The sequence below is a fragment of the Chlorocebus sabaeus genome, chromosome 6 (assembly GCF_047675955.1).
Source record: "Chlorocebus sabaeus isolate Y175 chromosome 6, mChlSab1.0.hap1, whole genome shotgun sequence".
In the NCBI taxonomy this organism is placed as follows: Eukaryota; Metazoa; Chordata; class Mammalia; order Primates; family Cercopithecidae; genus Chlorocebus; species Chlorocebus sabaeus.
The window spans coordinates 9,486,009-9,503,977 of NC_132909.1; the positions used below are offsets into that span (position 1 = coordinate 9,486,009).

General features: G+C 57.5%; 1 protein-coding gene across 2 annotated transcripts; it reads right to left on the reverse strand.

Annotated features, from left to right (window-relative positions):
* Positions 1–6,735: 6,735 nt before the first annotated feature.
* On the reverse strand, positions 6,736–16,862 carry CYTH2 (cytohesin 2). 2 transcript variants are annotated; one of them, XM_007997429.3, is made up of 12 exons: positions 16,565–16,862; positions 15,592–15,739; positions 15,423–15,489; positions 13,327–13,445; positions 12,393–12,473; positions 11,759–11,871; positions 11,446–11,594; positions 10,819–10,930; positions 7,647–7,723; positions 7,447–7,518; positions 7,200–7,354; positions 6,736–7,001 (listed from the first exon to the last, which is right to left on the reverse strand). In XM_007997429.3, the coding sequence occupies exons 1-12, from the start codon at positions 16,581–16,583 to the stop codon at positions 6,914–6,916; spliced, it is 1,200 nt and encodes a 399-aa protein (XP_007995620.3). In that variant the 5' UTR covers positions 16,584–16,862; the 3' UTR covers positions 6,736–6,913. The 2 variants fall into 2 exon arrangements, with proteins under 2 accessions (XP_007995620.3, XP_072872323.1); XM_073016222.1 differs by lacking the exon at positions 16,565–16,862 and adding an exon at positions 16,048–16,173.
* Positions 16,863–17,969: the final 1,107 nt, after the last annotated feature.

Sequence of the window (17,969 nt, forward strand, 5' to 3'; positions counted from 1 at the left end):
ATAGAGAGCCGCCTTTCTCGGAACTGAACTGAACTCTTTTGGGCCTGGAGCCCCTCGACACAGCGGAGGTCCCTCCTCACCCACTCCTGGCTCCAGACAGGGGCTGCAGGCTTCGGGGACCTGGACCCCCCATTTCGCGTCTCCCCTTTCCCTCCCCAGCCCGGCCCCTGGAGGGGTCTCTGGTTCAAACCTTCGCGTGGCATTTTCACATTATTTAAAAAAGACAAAAACAACTTTTTGGAGGAACACGGGGCCTGTGCGTGTTTCACAAGGTGAGGCGGGGAGGATGCAGGGAGCAAGTGTGACCCTGGCCGGGCCCGCATGGCGGATGGAACATCGATGCTCAGAGATGGAAACTCCCGCGCAGTGGCGAGGCCCTGGCTTCTCTGCTTCTCCAGATCCCTGCTCTGCGCCTAGTGTGCGCATCGCCTGACCTCGGCTGCTACAGCAGCAGCACTGCAGGCTCAAGAAGCCATAAGGATGAAGCAAGAGAATCGCTTGAACCCAGGAGACAGAGGTTGCAGTGAACCGAGATCATGCCACTGCACTCCAGTCTGGGTGAGAGCGAGACTCCATCTCAAAAAAAAAAAAAAAGGAATCCACTGGAGTTGGGTGGGGAAGGTGCAGGCTATGGTCAGAGCCACGTTTCTGCAAGGTGGCCTGCAGTGGTGGCCAGACACTATCCCAGGGTCAGGGGCTAGTGGGACAGGGACTCAAATGACCTGCTCATGCCCACACTGGATTATGATCACATCCCGCCCACCTCAGGTTGGCACTGCCTGTTCCTTGAAGGTCGGGATCTACCTCCCTGTCCATTGTGGTGCTGCCTCAGTTTACCCGTTTCTCCATGTGACGCCCACCTTGCTGACATTGTCATCCCTTGCTTTTACCTAACCGCACCTCTCCGTGTGGTGCGCTCTCTCTCATTTCCGTCCTTCTGGCTCCCCGTCTCACCCTGCCCCAGTTTTGGTCTCCATCTGATCTGGAGTTTTCCTGTCTCCCCATCTAAATCTCTTGCTCTCGGCCTCCTCCTCCCTGTCTAATTCTATTTCGATGTCTTTGTCTCGAGTTCCTCCCTGCCTCCACATTTTTTCTCCTTGTCTGTGTCTCCCTGTCACCTCCTCCTGTCTCTATTATGGCCTTCTGCTTTGTGCTTTTGTCTCTATTTCCTTTTTTTATGAGACCATCTCAGTCTGTCGCCCAGGTTGCAGTGCAGTGGTGCGATCTTGGCTCACCGCAATCCTCCTGGGTGCAGTGGTGCGATCTTGGCTCACCGCAATCCTCCTGGGTGCAGTGGTGCGATCTGGGCTCACCGCAATCCTCCTGGGTGCAGTGGTGCGATCTGGGCTCACCGCAATCCTCCTGGGTGCAGTGGTGCGATCTGGGCTCACCGCAATCCTCCTGGGTGCAGTGGTGCGATCTGGGCTCACCGCAATCCTCCTGGGTGCAGTGGTGCGATCTGGGCTCACCGCAATCCTCCTGGGTGCAGTGGTGCGATCTGGGCTCACCGCAATCCTCCTGGGTGCAGTGGTGCGATCTGGGCTCACCGCAATCCTCCTGGGTGCAGTGGTGCGATCTGGGCTCACCGCAATCCTCCTGGGTGCAGTGGTGCGATCTGGGCTCACCGCAATCCTCCTGGGTGCAGTGGTGCGATCTGGGCTCACCGCAATCCTCCTGGGTGCAGTGGTGCGATCTGGGCTCACCGCAATCCTCCTGGGTGCAGTGGTGCGATCTGGGCTCACCGCAATCCTCCTGGGTGCAGTGGTGCGATCTGGGCTCACCGCAATCCTCCTGGGTGCAGTGGTGCGATCTGGGCTCACCGCAATCCTCCTGGGTGCAGTGGTGCGATCTTGGCTCACTGCAATCCTCCAGTGTGGGCATGAGCAGGTCATTTCTGAGCACCTGCCCCACTAGCCCCTGGACCTGGGATAGTGTCTGGCCACCACTGCGGGCCACCTTGCAGAAACGTGGCTCTGATTCTCCTGCCTCAGCCTCCCAAGTAGCTGGAATTACAGGTGCCTGCCACCAGGCCCGGGTAATTTTTGTATTTTTAGTAGAGACAGGGTTACACCATGTTGGCCAAGCTGATCTCGAACTCATGACCTCAATGATCTACCTGCCTCGGCCTCCCAAAGTGTTGGGATTACAGGCGTGAGCCGCCGCGCCAGGCTGTCTCGATTTCTTGTTCTCGGTTTCTCCTGGATTCTGTTTCTCACTCTTTTTCCCTCTGACCGGGTTTGTCTTTGCAGCTCTGATTTCTTGGTCTCAACCTATCTGCCATCACCTTGGTACCAGGTTCACTGGTGTATTTGCGGGATGTAGTTTGGATGCGGGAAGAGGGAAGGAGCAAGGGGTGGGAATCCAGTCCTTTCCCTCTATTAGGGAGGCTGTAGTGTAGACTCCGGCCTTGGAGTTAAGGTGATGGCAGCATTAGGGTCACATGCGAGTCCTTGGTGGTGCTTGAAGTGATCCTGAGACACCTTCCACAGGGTGGGTGCTGCATGAACCAAACCAGGGGGAAAGTGAGAGCGGGACTTTCTGGGTCTGAGAGAGGAGGGGCTGGGCTTGGACTCCTGGATCTGAGGGAGGAGGGGCTGGGCTTGGACTCCTGGATCTGAGGGAGGAGGGGCTGGGGGCCTGGACTCCTGGGTCTGAGGGAGGAGGGGCTGGGCTTGGACTCCTGGGTCTGAGGGAGGAGGGGCTGGGGGCCTAGACTCCTGGGTCTGAGGGAGGAGGAGCTGGGGCCTGGACTCCTGGGTCTGAGGGAGGAGGGGCTGGGCTTGGACTCCTGGGTCTGAGGGAGGAGGGGCTGGGGGCCTGGACTCCTGGGTCTGAGGGAGGAGGGGCTGGGGCCTGGACTCCTGGGTCTGAGGAAGGAGAGGCTGGGGGCCTGGACTCCTGGGTCTCAGGGAGGAGGGGCTGGGGCCTGGACTCCTGGGCCTCAGGGAGGAGGGGCTGGGGCCTGGACTCCTGGGCCTCAGGGAGGAGAAACCAGGGGCCTAGACTCCTGGGTCTGAGGGAGGAGGGGCTGGGGGCCTGGACTCCTGGGTCTGAGGGAGAAGGGACTGGGGCCTGGACTCCTGGGTCTGAGGGAGGAGGGGCTGGGGCCTGGACTCCTGGGTCTGAGGGAGGAGGGGCTGGGGCCTGGACTCCTGGGTCTGAGGGAAGAGAGGCTGGGGCCTGGATTCCTAGGTCTGAGGGAGGAGAAGCTGGGGCCTGGATTCCTAGGTCTGAGGGAGGAGGGGCTGGGGCTCCTGGACTCCTGGGTCTGAGGAAGGAGGGCCTGGGGACCTAGACTCCTGGGTCTGAGGGAGGAGGGGGCAGGGTCCCTAACTCCTGGGTCTGAGGGAGGAGTGGTTAGTTCTCCAGGGCTGACATAACAACATACCTCAAAATTAGTGGCTTAAATCACAGAAACTAATGGTCTCCCAGTGCTGGAGGTCAGAAGTCTGAGACGAGGGTGTCGGCAGGGCTGGCTGCTCCTGAGGCTGCGAGGGAGGATGAGTCCCCGGCCTCTGCCTGGCTTCTGAGGGTGTGCTGGCAGCTCTGGTTTTCCTCGGCTTGTAGAGGCATCACCCCAATCTCTGCCTTCACTTCACCTCCACACGGTGTCCTTTCTGTGTGTCTGTCTCTGTCCGAACTTTTATAAAGACACGCATCCTACTGGATTAGGGTCCACATGAATGACTTCATCTGAACTAATTATATCTGCAATGACCTTATTTCCTAATAAGATCACATTCTGAGATTCTGGGGATTAGGATTTTAATATAAAGTTTTTTTGTGGGGTTGGGGAGACACAGTTTGACCCGGGCTGAGTCCATTTTGTGTTGCTCTGACAGAAGAACTGAGGCTGGGTCTTTATGAAGGAAGAGGTTGATTTGGCTCAGATTCTGATGGCTGGAAGGTTCAAGACTGGGCAGGTGCACTCGCTGAGGACCTCCCTCACCCCTGAGGCTGCTTCTGTTCTTGGGGGAGGGCAGAAGGATGTCGCTGTGTGCACAGAGATCACGTGGTGCTGAAGGAAGCAAGGGAGAGAAAACCAAATTCCCAAATTCCCAAGGGTGAGAACTCACTCACCCTTGAAGGCAGGCATTAATCTATCCATGAGGAATGCACCTCCATGACCACATAGCTCCTATCAGGCCCCACATCCCAACACCTGCCACACTGGGGCTTGAATCTCAACATGAATTTTAGTGAGGACAAATGACATCCAAACCATAGCCACCTGAAAGAAGTGGGCTGAGGCCGGGCGCAGTGGCTCACGCCTGTAATCCTAACACTTTGGGAGGCTGAGGCAGAGGGATCACCTGAGGTCAGGAGTTCGAGACCAGCTTGGCCAACATGGTGAAACCCCATCTCTACTAAAAATACAAAAATCAGCTGGGTGCGGTGGCGCACATCTGTAATCCCAGCTACTTGGGAGGCTGAGGCAAGAGAATTGCTTGCACCTGGGAGGCAGAGGTTGCAGTGAGCCGAGATGGAGTCATTGCACTCCAGTCTAGGGGACAGAGCAAGACTCCCTCTCAAACAAACAAACAAAACAAACACCAAAAAAAAAAAAAAAAAAAAAAAAAAACCAAAACAAAAAAAAAAAAAAAAAAGAAGCGTGCTGGGAGCTTAGGGGTCCTGGGCGAGGAGGGAGCCAGAAGTCAGAATCCTCAGGCCCTGGGGGAAGATGGACTGTGGGCAATGCTGAAGGTCAGTGTGAAGTGATGCAGCCTGGCTGGAATGTTCCACAGGCATCTCCAGCTTAATTTGGTCAAAACGGAATGACTGATTTCCCCTAAAATACTCTCTTTCAACCACCTCAGCCATGGCACTGTCATTCACCAGCTGCACAGCTCTCAGCAAGTCCTTTTGGCTCCTCTTTCAAGACTCCTAGCGTGGCCCATCGTTCTCTGCCTCCACAGCCACGCCATCCTGCACCGCAGTCTCCTCTCACCTCCCTGCTTGCCTCCAAATTATTCTCCCTGCAGCCGCCAGGGGCCCCTCCTGCAACCTCAATCCAAACACGTCAGGCCCCTGCCTCCTGCCCTTGCACGGCTTCCATCTGCTAAGAATCCATCCAGAGGCCCTCCCGGGGTGGCCCAGGCCCCAAGCGACCGGCCGCCTGCCTCTGCCCTCCCCTCCCACCACACTCCCCTCCCACCGCACTCCCCTCTTCGCCACGAGCGGGCTCCGCGCCTTTTCCTGCCTCTGCCTGCAAAGGAGCCGGCCGCCCTGCACGCAGTTCATCCGGGGAGGCGGCAGGAAAGGGTGACCTAGTGGCAGGACCCGCTGTTTACCCCGGGACCCCATCTCCCATGACCTTCTTGGGTCGATGACTCCACTTCCCTGGCACCTGTGGGAAAGAGAAGTGGGGAATGCTATTTTCTCATTTGGAACTCCATTTCCCACCAGCCCCTGGGGCCACGGCGGTCAAAGCCTCCTCTCTACCCTCCACAAAAGTACGGGATCGAACCAAGAAAAAGGCGGCAAACACCGCCACAGTCTCGGGAAACTGCGACGCCCGGAAAACCTCGGGTCTGGGTCTACCATGGCGGGGGCGCCGCACAGCCTGCCGGGAACTGTAGTCCATCTTCCCGCGGAGGGGCGCAGGGTACATGCACTGCGGGACCCTTCAGGCCGGCGGGTGCCTGTGACCAAGGGCGGGACAGGTATAAAGGCCCAAAATTCCGAAGCACCAGACCCCATCGGAGAGCTCAACAGCGAACACAGCGGGCGGGAGGGACTACAACTCGCGGCACGCCTCGGGGCCACAGATGCCTCTCCACCCACGTCCCTGTCCTGGGCCCTGCCGGGAGTTGCAGTTTTTTGTTTTTAACTAAAGAGCTCCTCGGCTTCAAAGGCGGGCATGGGAGAGTGACATGGGACCTCCCAATCCGCCATCGCACCCTTTTCGGGATCCACGAGTCCTTCTTCTTTGGGGACACCATGCATACCCCAACTGGAGGGCAAAAGGGCACAGGCCTTAGCCCAGGATTCAGGGGTACCCCACATGCCAAGACTTGACCTTCATAGAGGTGATCCTCACATTTCTTTGGCTGTCTAGAATCTCAGTTAAGACATTAAGAACGCCGGTCCTCAGCCCTATCCTTGACACAAAATGTCCTCCACAGGAGGCTAATCCTTTGAGGACAGACAAGCCTGGCTCTGGCACTAGCCCATAGTGCTGCCCTCTTGGCCCCATCTAAGGGTGCCCAGCCCTTCAGGACATCCCATCGGCAAGGCCACTGCAGAACACAGCCACCTCCCCGCTCATCCTTCCCTGACCCTCCGAGGTGGTCGCATTTACAGTTCTTCCAGCTCCAGGTTGTCCTCAAGGCCCTGGCCCAGCTCACCTCATCAGTTTTATCTCCTGCCCCTCAAAGACCTCAAGCCCCATGAAAGCAAAGATGGGAACCAGCTGATGGCTGTAGCATAACTGGCTGATGGCTGTCAGGCAACTTCTAGAATGAACGCTAGACCTTAACCCTGAACCCCTGCATTCTAAACTCCGTCCCTGGCCAATTCCAACTCCAGACTTCCACCATATTAACCTTCTCCCTTTCCTCCACTCCTGCTGGGCTTGGGGTGAAACCAGAACAGACCCATCGGGACAGGCCCCAAGAGCCACACCCAGGCAGCACCCACAGACACAGGCGGGTCCAGGCCCCTGTCCAGGGAAACAGGCTGGCTCCACCGAGCACCTCGGCTCTGTCAATCCCAAGAAATGAGGGGGTCAGCAGGCCAAGTGGTTAAATAATTAATAAGATTACCAACAGCGTGTTAATTACAAAGAACAGAGAGGAGCTAGAGGTGGTGCATTTTCCAAACAGGGAAACAGGATCCACAGCCCCAAGGCCCAGGGGTCCGGCCACCGAGGCGGGGCAGCTCCGTAATAAATAATGGAGTTGGGGGCAGGGGGTCAGGGCTGCTCCTGCTTCTTCTTGACTGAAATCCGCTTCTTTCTCGCTGCCAGCATCTCATAGAAGGGGTCCACACTCACAGCCGCCCTGCAGAAAGGGAGGGGTCCCAGGATGAGGGTCAAGGAGTCCAGGCCCCCAGCCTCTCCTCCCTCAGACCCAGGGGCCCAAGCCCCCAAGCCCCTCCTCCCTCTGACCCAGGGGTCCAGGCCCCAGCCCCTCCTCCGTCAGACCCAGGGGTCCTGACCCCCAGGCCCGCCTCCGTCAGACCCAGGGGTCCAGGCTCACTGGATAGACTTGATCCACTCATCCTTCTCCTCCTGCGTCGGGGCGGAGATCCGGTACACCATGTGGTTTCCCTCCACCACTCGGCCGTCCGCCTCGGTTTTGCAGGCTTTGATGAGCTGCCCCTTATTGTTGGGGATGTAAAGTTCAAAGCAGTTCTGGGGACGAGAGAGGAAGGGCGCAGGTTAAGAGCCAGCCCTGGGCAGAGGAGGCCCCGCCCTGGCAGGAAGGTGTAGAGAGAGGGTCTTACCGGTTTCCGGGGGTCATCCACCTCTCGGATGCTCAGATTCTCCAGGGGGATGATTCCTCGGGGCTCCTTGTCCTGAAGAAGCAAGTTGAACAGAACTCAGACTTCCAAATCTTCACCCCAGTCCGCCTCCCTCAGCCCCAGGAGTGTAGGCTTGCAGCCCTTCCTCCCGGAACCCGAGGGCCCAGCCGGGCCCCGCTCACCGTGGTGTACTCGAAGTAGTAGAGGCAGTTGTCTGTGAGGATAAACCAGCGCCGCTTCCACGTCTTCACCCGGCCCCCTGGAAGGGAAGGGGCGGGAGGGGCCTGGGCTCAACGGGGGACAGGGCCTCTGGGAGATAGGAGGGGCATGAGAAGCAGAGCAAGAGCGGTAGAGGTGGGGCTCCTGGGGCCTAGGACAAAACCACTGCGTGGGGGGAGACAGACAAGCAGGGCTGGGTGTGCTGGGGCTCCAGGAATCGTCCACCCCCAGCTTGGGGCTCCACATTTTCTAAGTCTGTCAGCCCCAGCCCAGGATCCTGAGCCCCCAGCCCCCTCCTGTGGGCAGGAGGCCAGGGTGCCAGGGCAGCCCCTCCCCTCGTCTAGTGATGGGAGACAAAGACAGGCCGTGTACCTACCTCCTGGGGCAGACAGCGAGAAAGCAGGCAGGACCAGGTGCAGGAGAAGGGAAGGCGGGAGAATGGAGCACCCCCAAGAGCCGCAGACAACAGAAATAGGGTGGGCGGAGGGAGGGATGCGCAGGGGCGGGGCAGAGAGGCAAACATAGGAAACACGCAGAGAGGGAGGGGAGGGAGAGAGAGGGAAGAAAACCAGTTACATCCACATGAGGGGGCGATGGTGGGGGCCCCTCCCTCCCAGAGAGGCCAAGGGCCATGAGCCCCAGGTGGCAGCCTTGAAAACCCCTTGCCTCGGTACAGGGCCCCAGCCTACTCCCTAAGGTCTGTCCTAGACCAGGAGGGTCCTCCCTCGACAGGGTAAAAGTGCCTCTCCCCTGGAGGTGGCACCACAGGGGAGAAGGCAAAACCCCCAGTCCTTGGTCTAAGGAGGGCGTGGGGGCCCATCTCAGCTCCTGCACAAACTGGCTGTGTGACCTCAGGGCACTCTCTTGGACTCTCTGAACTCCAGCCTGGAGACTCACTTCAGCCTCCACCTTCCTGTAGCAAAATGACCTGCTTCTGGCTTCCTTGTGGGCCCAGGGTTAAACAATGACAGTAAGAATGGCTTTTATTAGGCATGGAGTAGCAACCACCATCACCAATCTCCACTCCTGTATTTCCATTGTTTAAGGAAGGGGTCCTTGCGAACTGGCACAAAAGGAACAGAGGCCCTCTGGTTAGAGACGTCCCTGGGCTGGGCAGCCTTAGATGGGACTCAAAGCCAAACTGAGGCGTGAGCCTCAATTTCCTCATCTGGGAAATGGGAAAGGTTCCTGCTGACAGGGGCAGTTTTTTTTGTTTTTTGAGACGGAGTCTCGCTCTGTTGCCCAGGCTGGAGTGCAATGGTGCGATCTCAGCTCACTGCAACTTCCACCTCCTGGGTTCAAGCAATTCTTGTGCCTCAGCCTCCCAAGTAGCTGGGATTACAGGCGCCCGCCACCACGCCCGGCTAATTTTTGTATTTTTTGTAGAGACAGGGTTTCACCATGTTGGCGAGGCTGGTCTCGAACTCCTGACCTCAAGTGATCCGCCTGCCTCAGCCTCCCAAAGTGCTGGGATTACAGGCCTGAGCCACTGTGCCCGGCCTGACAGGCGCAGTTTTGAGGGAAGCAGCTCCGCGTGACGCTGGCGCCTTCCTGCTTCTTTCTAGCCCGCTCACTGCCGGGGGCGCCTCGAGGACTCTCAGTTTCCCCCAGCAGTCTGCCTCCCTTGGATCGAATGCAGGGATCTGGACCGGAGTGTCAGTTGGACAGTGATTTGCATGTTTTACTTTTATCTTATAGAGACAGGGTCTTGCTCTGTTACCCAGGCTGGAGTGCAGTGGCAGAATCACGACTCACTGTAGCCTCGACTGCTTGGGCTCAAACAATCCTCCTGCACCACCAGGCCTGGCTAATTTTTTAATTTTTTGTAGAGATGGGGATATCGTTATATTGCCCAGGTTGGTCTCAAACTCCTGACCTCTAGCAATCCTCCTGCGTTGTCCTCCCAAAATGCTGAAATTACAGGGGTGGGCCACTGTGCCCAGCCTGACTTGCATATTTTACATTTACCAGGAAACCCTGGCATCTGTGGAGGCAGTGATGCCCTGGTTTAAGAGACAGTTCCACATGGAGAGGCCCCCAAGACTCAAGAGGCCAAAGCTGCCCTGTCCAACCTCCTTCTGAGAAGCCTGGCCTTGACTCCCTTCACTGAGCTGGAAGCTTCCTGTGGGCTCTCCTGCTGCCACGGGAAGCCTCCACTATTGTGCTGGACTGTAACTCCCCAGATCTGTCTTGCTGGAGCAGCTGTGCACCGCTTCTCCATTATAAACCACACCTAACACACAGGTGGCACCTACTGTTACCAGGCATGGCTCCAGGCCAGTGTCTCTCAACCTCAGCTATGCATTGGGAGCTTAAACGGTGACTGATAGCCCTTCTGCTCCTGAAAGCCTGACTTCAGGAGTCTGTGGCCTGGCCACCGGAGTTTTCGAGGTGCCCAGGCAAATCTCACGTGCAGCCAGGGCTGAGAACCACGCCAGTCCTCGTGCTAACCCCTCATCATGCTACGATCCTGTCTGATCCATGCTAACCAACCTTGAATGTGCCAGTGCCACGTTACGACGAAGACTCCCCCCTCCATCTCAGCTGGGTCTCCCGACTCATGTGCACCACCTCCGGCTATTCCCTCCCCAGCCGGGAGCCAGAATCTGGGACAGGTTTCCTCGCCTGTTTGGCTCTTTTCTGCCTGTGGGTGGTGTTTCGGGAAGGATGGCTCCCAGATCAGCCAGTGCTCTGGGCCTGATGCCTTGGAGTGCGGGGTCAGTCCTGCCTGGGACGCTGGGAGTTCTTGCCAAGGGGAATAACAGGCTCCAGGGGTTTGGCTCCCTTGGGCTGGGTTAACGTAGTAGAGAGAAGCCTCAGTGAACTCTTCCCCCACAAAAGGACAATGTCACCTGCCTCTCACTGCGTCTTCAGCCCAGCTCAGGGCCTGGCACAGAGGGGCTCCATGAACATTTGTGGGTAAAGGGGTTGGGAAGTACTTACTACAGGCCAGGCCCAGCACACAGGCCTGATTTTATTTTCAGCACCATTTTTCGGGTGTGGAAAACTGAGGTTCAGAGAGGTTGAATCATTTGCCTCAGTTCAGGCAGCAGGTTTGTGTGGAAGCTGAGTCCAGGGCCCAGGCCCACGAACGTCCCCCTGTGGAGGGACCAGTGGGGTCAGGAGGGCACGTACCCAGCTTCAGGAGCCAGCCCTCCCGGTCTGGGTTGAAGAAAGTGTGGGTCAGGTCGTTCCCGTCATCCTCAGGAATCTTGAAGGGCTCATTTCGGATGCTGTCGTAGAGGTTCTGAGGAGTGAAGGCTCCGTCAGTCATTTAAGGCCCCTGGGACCCCCCCCGCCAAGGGTTACTCAGGGTGGGGGGCAGCGAGACCAGGGGTGGGATGACTCATGGTAGGGAAGAGAGAGGGGCAGGCTGGGGAGGAGGGGGAAGTGAAAGGCAGAGAAGTGAAGGGAGGCCGAGGTGGGGGAGGAAAGAAGAGATGCCCTGGTGACAGGTGGAGGAGCCGGCTACGTCCTCAGAGAAACAGACAGATGGGGAATGAGGCCAATCAAGGGCCAGAAAGCATGACAGCCAGAGACAGAGAAGACAGACAGGCCAAAAATGTCAGGGCCAAAGCCTGAGAGAGTGAGTCAAGAAGAGAAGCAGCCAGAGTGAGAGAAAAAGATCACGCAGGAGTTGGCATGATCGCACCATCCTGGGGGTGACGGCAGACAGGTCGGGCACTAGGAGACCACAGGTGGGGCGGGGGTGTCTGTGGCAGGAAGAGGGACAGGGCTGAGGGGCAAGGAAGGGGGACTGACCCTGAGCAGCTCCTCAGGCAGGTCCCCGCCCTCGTTGATGCCCCGGTTCATGGCCACAAAGCGCTCCAGGCCTGGCTTGTCCCGGACATTGGGATTGTGGAGACTGGTGTTGAGCATGATGACGGCGAAGGACAGCACGTAGCACGTGTCTGCACCAGACAGGGCAGGTGGTGACAACCCAGGCATGTCAGCCCCCAGTGCCCCCACTCCCCAGGACCCAGGACTCCCAGCTCCCAGCCCCCTCCCTCCCTCAGACCTAGAAGTCTGGGCCCCTGTCTCCTCTTTCCCAGGACCCAGGAGTTGGGGCCCGCACCTGTGGACTGGAAAACCCCAGGGTTGCACAGGCAGTATCGCTGGGCGAAGGCCTCCATCATCCGGTCAATTTTCTGGGCCTCTCCGGGGAGGCGAAAGCTCCATAGAAATTGCCTGGGTTGGGGAGGGGCCAGGAATGGATGCCAGGGCTGGCGGGAGCCTGTCCCCACTCTCAGTCCCTGTGATAGGAACTGGTCCATGAGGAATCCCAACCTTCCGGCCTCAGCAGGTGGTTCAGGTAAGGTCACGTGATCCAATCTGACCAATGGGCATTGGCCATAGGAGTGTTGTGGAGCGGTACAGAAATAGCCTCTTCTGCTAAGTTTGCTAGACAGGTCTAGGGGTTGGTTGTGGCTTGTTATCAGGTACGAGGGTCTGCAGAGAGCAATGCTGACACAGTGGCAAATACAAGAGACAAAGAAAGTCGGCTTTCTGACCACCATTTGAGCTCCTGGATACAGCTATGCCCGAAGGAGGCCATAACCTTGGACTTTGATGGTGCAGGACGCACTCGGTTCCCTAGTTTTTGTTTCTGTTTTGCTTGTTTCTGTTTTTTTCTTAAGGTTTGTCACTTGTAACTAGGAAGGCCCTGACAGGTATATTCCTGGCCTTCCAAACTCCTCCCCGTCACTTACCTGAGGGCCTGCACCAGATTGAGGTCGGTGAACTCATGCAGATCCACGAAAGCATGGAGCACCGCCAGGTTCAGCTCTTCCCTGGAAGGACAGGACAAAGTCAATGCAGTTTGGAAAGGATGGAGCAGGAGTGGGCAGGAGGCAAGGCCCTGGGGAAGTCGTGCCCCTTCTACTGCACCACAGTTGCCCTCTGCGGACGGTGAAGTTTCCTGCTGGGCTCCCACACAGGCCTGCCCCCACGGTGGGGAATGCTCAGAACACACTCTTGGGAGGAATATATGGCTTGGGAACCCAGGTTAAGCCAGACCTTTGTACAGTTGGTACATGTACACAAACATGTATGTTACCTACTGTCACCTCTCTCAAATGATCCCCACACTCCCCAGGTATGCAGACACAGTCCCCACCTCCCCCAGACATCCAGAGATGCTTCCCACGCACCCCAGATCTCTGTAAATCCCTGGTTCCCAGACGTCTACAGATGGCCTCCAACCATCTGATGTCCAGTCCCATGCATTCTAGGCTTCCAAATGATCCCCACAACTCCTAGGCTCCCCACAAGGGCCCAGTGGTCCCCACAGCTCCCAGATGGCCCCCCAGTGCCCATGCACAGCCATGGTCTACCCCTGGTTCTCATGCTCCCATGACACTTGAGAGACGTTCTCCACCCTTCTCAGATATCAATGGATGCTTCCCCACAGCCCCCAGGCAATTCCAGAAGGTCCCGCATCCCCAGATGCTCTCGGGTGGCCACAGGCTCCCCTAGCCCGTGTCTGTCCATTCCGTCACAGTCCAGTCAGAAGACGCATCTGCCAGGGCCTCTCTGTGGGGAGGCTGCAGGGCTGTTCCACCTGCGAGCTGCCGGTGTGAGGGCAGGAGCTGGGCGCAGGTAGCGGGAGGGGCGGGCCCCACAGGAGCTGAGTGGTGGCCGTACCTCTCCCCCAGGTAGTCCCCGATGGCTGTCTTGTTCAGCCCCTCGCCCTTGTACAGGAAGCGGGCAATCTCCTCGGGTGTGTTCTGCAGCAGTTCGTTCTCCACCAAGAACTGGATCCCCTGGTGAGTGGGGACAAGGTCTCAGTGCTGAGAGCCAGAAAGCTACCCCCCTCACCTCCCTGGGAACCTCAGCATCCAGACCTACCCCCACCCTCAACAGACCAGGGCCAGGTTTCACTTTCAGCCTTCTCAAGGGTCTTAAATAGGATTCTTCCCAACTCATGGCCTTTGCACCTCATGGCCTACCCTCTCTGCCTTTGCCTGGTTAATTCCAGCACCAACAACAGCGTCTGGCAAGGAATAGATGCTCAGTACATGTTCTTTTCTTTCTGAGACCTGGTCTCGCTCTACTGCACAGGTTGGAGTACAGTGGCGTGATCACAGCTCACTGCAGCTTCGAACCGCTGGGCTCAAGGGATCCTCTCCCTTCGGCCTCCTGAGAAGCTGGGACTATAGGCATGTACCAATACACCTGGATAATTTATTTATTTTTATTTTTTCTAGAGATGAGTTATCACTATGCTGCCCAGGCTGGTCTCAAATTCCTGCCTTCAAGCAATCCTCCCGCCTCGGCCTGTCAAAGCACTGGGATTACAGGCATAAGCCACGGAATCCAGCCAATAAATGTGTGTTGAATGACTGAACAGAATTCCAACTGCTTCAGGAAAGAATAACGTGACAACCTTGAGCAGACGCAGTCCCTCAAGGGCTGTGAACTCCAAGCCCTTGCTAGACTGGAGGCTTCTCTCGCTCTCTGTGCTATGAAGCCCTCTCTACTGCTGCCATATCTCACTCTGAATTGTGGTATCCATGTCCGGGGGCTGAGCACAGGGCAGCATCTAACTCTTCTTTGGGTCCCCAGCATTGCCCTACACAGGATCAGGCTCTCAAGAGGCCTCAGAAAATGGGTGTTAAAGGCTGGGTGTGGTGGCTCACGCCTGTAATCCCAGCACTTTGGGAGGCCAAGGCAGGCGGATTACGAGGTCAGGAGATGGAGACCATCCTGGTTAACTCGGTGAAACCCCGTCTCTACTAAAAAAATATAAAAAATTAGCCGGGCATGGTGGCGGGCGCCTATAGTCCCAGCTACTCAGGAGGCTGAGGCAGGAGAATGGTGTGAACCCAAAGGCAGAGCTTGCAGTGAGCTGAGATTGCGCCATGGCACTTCAGCCTGGGCGACAGAGTGAGACTCCGTCTCAAAAAAAAAAAAAAAAAAAAAAAGAGAACGGGTGTTAAATGAGTATGTGAACAGGCCGGACACGGTGGCTCACGCCTATAATCCCAGCACTTTGGGAGGCTGAGGTGGGCAGATCATCTGAGGTCAGGAGTTTGAAATCAGCCTGGCCAACATGGTGAAACCCCATCTTTACTAAAAATACATAAATTAGTTGGGCATGGTGGCGGGAGTCTGTAAGCCCAGCTACTTGGGAGGCTGAGGCAGGAGAATCGCTTGAACATGGGACGGGGAGGTTACAGTGAGCCGAGATCACATCACTGCACTCCAGTCTGGGTGACAGAGCAAGACTCTGTCTCACAAAAAAAAAAAAGGTAAGTGAACAAAAGCCATTCCTCCACCTAGTGAACACCTACTCATCCTTCAAACCCGACCTGAATGTCTCCTCCTCAAGGAAGCCCTCCCTGATTCCACCAGCCTGCCTCCTCCAGAAATCTACTACCCTGATACCTCCCTCTGTCATGGCACCTTTGCGGGAGGGAGGTCAACTCTCCTTTGTGCATATCACTTGTCTATAGCCCTACAAGACTCGAGCTCATCTTGGGACTAGAAGTGCGCCCATACAAGTAGAAAGGGGAAGACAACCTTCAGGGTAGGGGACGAAACATAAGCGTCAGGAGGGCTGGAACACTTGGTCAGTGTTCAGAGAACAAATGGACAGCCAGTATCTGAATCCAGGGATTAGGACCAAGTCTGTCCACCTAGAATAGACCCGGAACCATCACGCTTCTGGAACCCGGAGGTGCCAGAAGCCCCTCCCCGGATGTTTGCCCAGCGGATCCCAGTCCTGTGGCCACAAGCACCTTCTTGGGGTCCATGTTGAACTTCTTCCTGCCCATTGCCATCTTCCGGTTCCGCTGCAAGGTCTTACTGCAGGAGCAGAGAGCAGGGTGGGGGATGGGGGGTCAATGCCTGGGCATTCCTGGCCTCAGTCAACCCCACGCCCCCCAGGTCACCCGCCCCAGCCCTCACCTGCCCTCATTGGCCTCCAGCCCCTCCACCTCGCTCATGGCTTCACTGAGCTCCTCCCGCAGGCGCTGAATCTCCACCAGCAGCTCCTGCTTCCGCCGCCGGATGTTCTCCAGCTCCATCCGCTCCTCCGGAGTCAGGTCTGGGGGTTCTAGGGGTCGGGGTCACGGTTTAAAAGTCAGTGCTGGGGACCGTGAGCCTGAATTCCTGCAATCTGGGGGCGGACAGAGCTGGGAGAGGATGCATAAGGTCCTTCCATGTCTGCACAGAAGACTGCGCTGGGGGCCTGGATTCCTCCGTGCAGAGAGGAAGGGCCGGGGCTCTAAACTCTTGAGTCCTGGGGGGAGGAGGGGACTTGGGGCCCGGATTCGAGAGTCTGAAGGAGAAGGGGAATAGGTGCCTGAGCTCTTAGGTGTGAGGGAAGAAAGGGTTGGGGGCCTGAGCTTCTAGGTCCATTACTTGGAAGGGGACTGAGGCCTTGGTTTTCTGACTCCATTACTGGCGAGGTAGCTGGGGACCTGGTTATCCGGACTCCTGGGTCCAAGAACAGTCACTACGGCCGGGGGAGCTGATGACAGCTCGGGAGAGTTGGGAAGATGGGGCGGGACATCGAAGGCCCCCGCCCCCCAAGATTTCTCCCCTCCCCGCAACCCGAGCGCCCCTCCCCGGCCCCGGCAGACGCTGGGCTTGCCCGCCCCTCCAGCGGGAATGGTTCCGCCCCGGCCTCGCCTCCACCGCTCCATCCCGCCCCTCCCGCCGCCACCGGAAACAGGCTCAGCCCAAACAATGGCCTGGAACGCCCCACTTTCGGGCCCCGCCGGAAGCCCGTCCAGCGCCCCACAAAAGCGGCGCGACAAGTCTACTACTGGGCCGAACGCTTCTGGGCTGCGCGCGCCAGGGGGAAACGTTCGCGGCGGAACGTTCAGGAGAAAACGCTCCAGCAGCTCCCAGCCGACCCCGCCCCTCCCCGACCTACCATAGACGCCGTCCTCCATGGCGGCTAGGAAGGCCCGCGGGGAGTCCGGGGCGGTCCCGCCGGTCGGGCCTGGATCCGCGTTGGCCCGCGGGCTCGGGTGAGCCCGCTCAAACGCCCCGGGAGCCACCGCCGCCTCCTCAGCGCCAGACCTCAGCGCTGAAAAGACTCTCCCTTGGTCGCCCAACCGCCCTTTCAGTAGGGACCGCCCCTCTTTTTGACACCGTCCAATCCACAGTGGGCGCTTTAGTCCTCCCCGCCCTCGCCACCAAAGGATCGTCTTCCCGGGCCAACAGTCGTACAAAAAGCTGATGTCGGTATGTCCGGCCGGAGGTAGACGGCCCGCGGGGCCAATCGGAGTGCAGGCAGGGCAGCAGGCCCCGCCTCCGAAACAACAGAAAGCACTTGACAGGCTTGCTCTCCAATGGGAAGCCCCAGAAAGGTGTTGCGCGGAGGCGGACCTACGCGGTACAGACATCTCTGCGCCTGCTCAAAGGCCCTGGACACTTGGAGACTAGGTAAACCGAACCCCGCCTCCAATAATCCGTTGCTAGGGGGCGGTACTTGGTTAATCTTGTTGCCAGGAGGCGGGGCTAGAACTGGCTTGTTTCCATAAGCCACACCTCCTAGCAGGCCATGCTGGCTTCTGACTGCAGAGGTTGCCATGCAACCGGGAGCAGCCTTCGGCCTCCTTTTTATTTGCTTTTCTTCTCCGTGTATTTCTCCTCTCAGCCCCTTCTTACCTCCAAACCCTTTCCTTACGACCATCTATGCCCTCCCCATCCCCCTCAGCCTCTTCGGAGTCGTGGAGTGGTGAAACGAAAGACTTCTTCGTTTTTTCTTTTTCTTTTTTTTTTGAGACAGTCTTGCTCTGTCGCCCAAGCTGGAGTGCAGTTGCGCGATCTCGGTTCACTGCAACCTCCGCCTCCGGGTTCAAGCAATTCTCCTGCCTCAACCTTCCGAGTAGCTGGGATTACAGGCATGCACCATCACGCCCAGCTAATTTTTGTATTTTTAATAGAGACGGGGTTTCGCCATGTTGGCCAGGCTGGTTTCGAACTCCTGACCTAAAGTGATTCACCCACCTTGACCTCCCAAAGTGTTGGGATTACAGGCGTGAGCCTTCGCGCCTGGCCAAGATTTACTCTTTTTTCTAAATGCTATGCTATCTGGTATCGGTCATGGAGAATGGAAGAGGGGAAGATCAAATTTAGTGAAAGCACAGGCTCAGCCTTCCTGGTACCTTCTGCCGCTCAGACTCCTCCCTCATTTCTCCAAACTTCTCCCCTTAGCTTAGCATCCTCCTAAGATTCCTCCCTTCCCCAAGCATCCTCCCGCTAAGACAACTCCCCTTTCCTCAGCGTCCTCCCACCTCTCTGATTCCTTCTCCCATCTCAGAAGCCTTTTC

What these genes read in the sequence shown, in the direction of transcription:
- CYTH2 (XM_073016222.1), bottom strand. Translation starts at nt 16,084, where the DNA reads ATGGAGTCAGAAAACCAAGGCCTCAGTCCCCTTCCAA. An exon ending in TGCCTGAGGAGCTGCTCAGG is followed by an intron (nt 10,931 to 11,445) that starts GTCAGTCCCCCT and finishes TTCACTCCTCAG; the next exon opens with AACCTCTACGACAGCATCCG. An exon ending in GGGCTGGCTCCTGAAGCTGG is followed by an intron (nt 7,724 to 10,818) that starts GTACGTGCCCTC and finishes CTTCCCTTCCAG; the next exon opens with GGGGCCGGGTGAAGACGTGG.